Source organism: Mastomys coucha, unplaced genomic scaffold (genome assembly GCF_008632895.1).
Source record: "Mastomys coucha isolate ucsf_1 unplaced genomic scaffold, UCSF_Mcou_1 pScaffold21, whole genome shotgun sequence".
NCBI lineage: Eukaryota > Metazoa > Chordata > Mammalia > Rodentia > Muridae > Mastomys > Mastomys coucha.
In genome coordinates, this window is record NW_022196904.1 from 18179019 (window position 1) to 18181203 (window position 2185).

The 2185-nt window shown below is 44.9% G+C and overlaps 1 protein-coding gene across 9 annotated transcripts in view; it reads right to left on the minus strand.

Moving 5' to 3' along the window:
* The window catches only part of LOC116101793 (zinc finger protein 226-like), a 28025-nt gene that overhangs the window by 15740 nt on the left and 10100 nt on the right, over positions 1-2185 (minus strand). For 5 of the 9 annotated variants that reach the window (XM_031385636.1, XM_031385635.1, XM_031385631.1 and 2 more), the window contains one exon: positions 1440-1566. In XM_031385636.1, coding sequence (XP_031241496.1) covers positions 1440-1566 — 127 coding nt within the window. Of the gene's footprint in view, positions 1-1439; positions 1567-1646; positions 1814-2185 lie in introns of all 9 variants that reach the window. The other 4 variants (XM_031385638.1, XM_031385637.1, XM_031385640.1 and 1 more) reach the window with 3 other exon arrangements.

Consider the following 2185-nt stretch of genomic DNA (forward strand, 5'->3'; position numbering starts at 1 on the left):
ACTCACACATATACACACATAAACACATACACACACTCACACATATACACACACATACACATACACACTCACTCACTCACACATATACACACAAACACATACACACTCACTTACTCACACTTATATACACACAAACACATACACTCACTCACTCACACATATACACACACAAACACATACACACACTCATACATATACACACACATACACATACACACACTCACTCACCCACACATATACACAAACACATACATACTCACTCACTTACTCACATATACACACACAAACACATACACACACTCACTCACACATATACACATACATGCATATATATTCACACACATATACACACTCATATATACATGTACATACACACTCTCATACACTCATACTCACACACACTCACACATGTTCACATACACATATACTCACACACATGTTCACACACTCACACATACACTTGCTCGGATGGCTCACACAAACTCACAGACACACATTGTTTTCCTCTTGCAATCTTTCATACCAGTTTTGGCAATAAACTATAATTTTTACTGCAATGAGAAGTTACCACAAAGGGCTCTCTTCCACTGACCCTTTGAGACAGGGTCTCACTGTGTAGCCTGGGCTATCCTGGAACTTGTTATGTTGTAGACTGGGATAGCCTTACACTCTCAGAGACCTGTCTGCCTCTGCCTCTCAAGTACTGGGATTAAAGTTGTACACGACCATGCGTGGCTTTTCTACCCTTTTTTAAAAAAATGATTTTGTTAAAAATTGTTCATAAAGGGTCAGCAAGTCAGCTTAAATGGAAAGGCACCTGCTGCCAAGTCCAAAGACCTGAGTTCAATTCCCAAATGGTGGAAGGAGAGACCCAACTCCCACAAGTTGATACCTGACCTCCATATGCATGCCATGGCACATATGCATCCACAAACATACAAACATACACACACAAAGTGACTTATTTTAAATTTAAGGTTTATTTATTTTATGTGTATGAGTGTTTTGCCTGCATGTATGTCTATGTACCATGTGCATGTCTAGTGCCTGTAAGGGAGAGACGAGGGAGTCAGATCTCTGTGGAACTGGAGTTAGGGGCAACTGGGAGCTCCCATATGGGTGCTAGGAACCAAACTTGGGTTCTCTGAAGGAGCAGCCAGAGCTCTTAACCCCAAGCCATCCTTCTAGCCCAATAAAGTAAAGATTTTTAATTTTAAAAAAAATTGTTCACAGATCCACTACATGTGTGGAGGTGATTACGATTAGAGAAGGCACAAACCACAGCATCACACTGCCCACTGTGGTCCATGGGGCACTAGAATGACCCCGCTCTGTGCCTCACAATGATTAAAAATCCTGAGACCCCCCTTCAGAGCTGCATGTACAGCCAGGGCCACAGAGACATCATGGGAGCCACCGTCTGCTACACCCATCCTCACCCACTGAGAGCAGCATCCTGAAGTTCTCCAGCATCACATCGTGGTACAGCTTCCTCTGAGCAGCGTCCAGCAGCCCCAGCTCCTCCTCACTGAAGACCACAGCCACATCCCTGAAGGTCACCATCTCCTGTGACAGCAAGCACACGCCACCTCAGTCTCTCAACAGAGGGTAGCTGTGGCTGGGCTGGGGCTTGGGCCATGGAGTACCTGCCTGGCATCCACAAAGCCCTGGGTCCCACCCCCAGCACGTCATATGCTGGACCACACACACACCCCTGCACACGACTTGCAATTGCAGCACGTGGGAGGCTGAGACAGGAGGGTGACTTGTCAGTTTGAAGCCATATGAGTTCCAGGACAGGATGGAACCCTGTCTTAAAAACATAAAACAAGAAAGAAAAATCACAGAAGGACCACGTTTTACACAAAGTCCCTATTCTTATATGTTAAAAATGCAAGGTCAACAAATACGAAATTTTAAATTTATAACACCAGAGGTAACTGTTTTCTTCCCCCCTCCTCCTCCCTCTCCTTCTTTTGCTATCAGTATTCTTCTCTCAAAATGAATATAAAGATTCTTGGTTCCTCATGCCATAGGCAACACTGAACAACCCATAACAGAAATCTGGGCTAGTAACAGGCAGCTCAGTGGTTGCTGCCTGTTACATCCCCTCTTCGCTTCAGTCATCCATTGGACTCCTGGCAGCCTCTGCTTGGGAGCTAACACCTGGGAGCTAAGACAGACG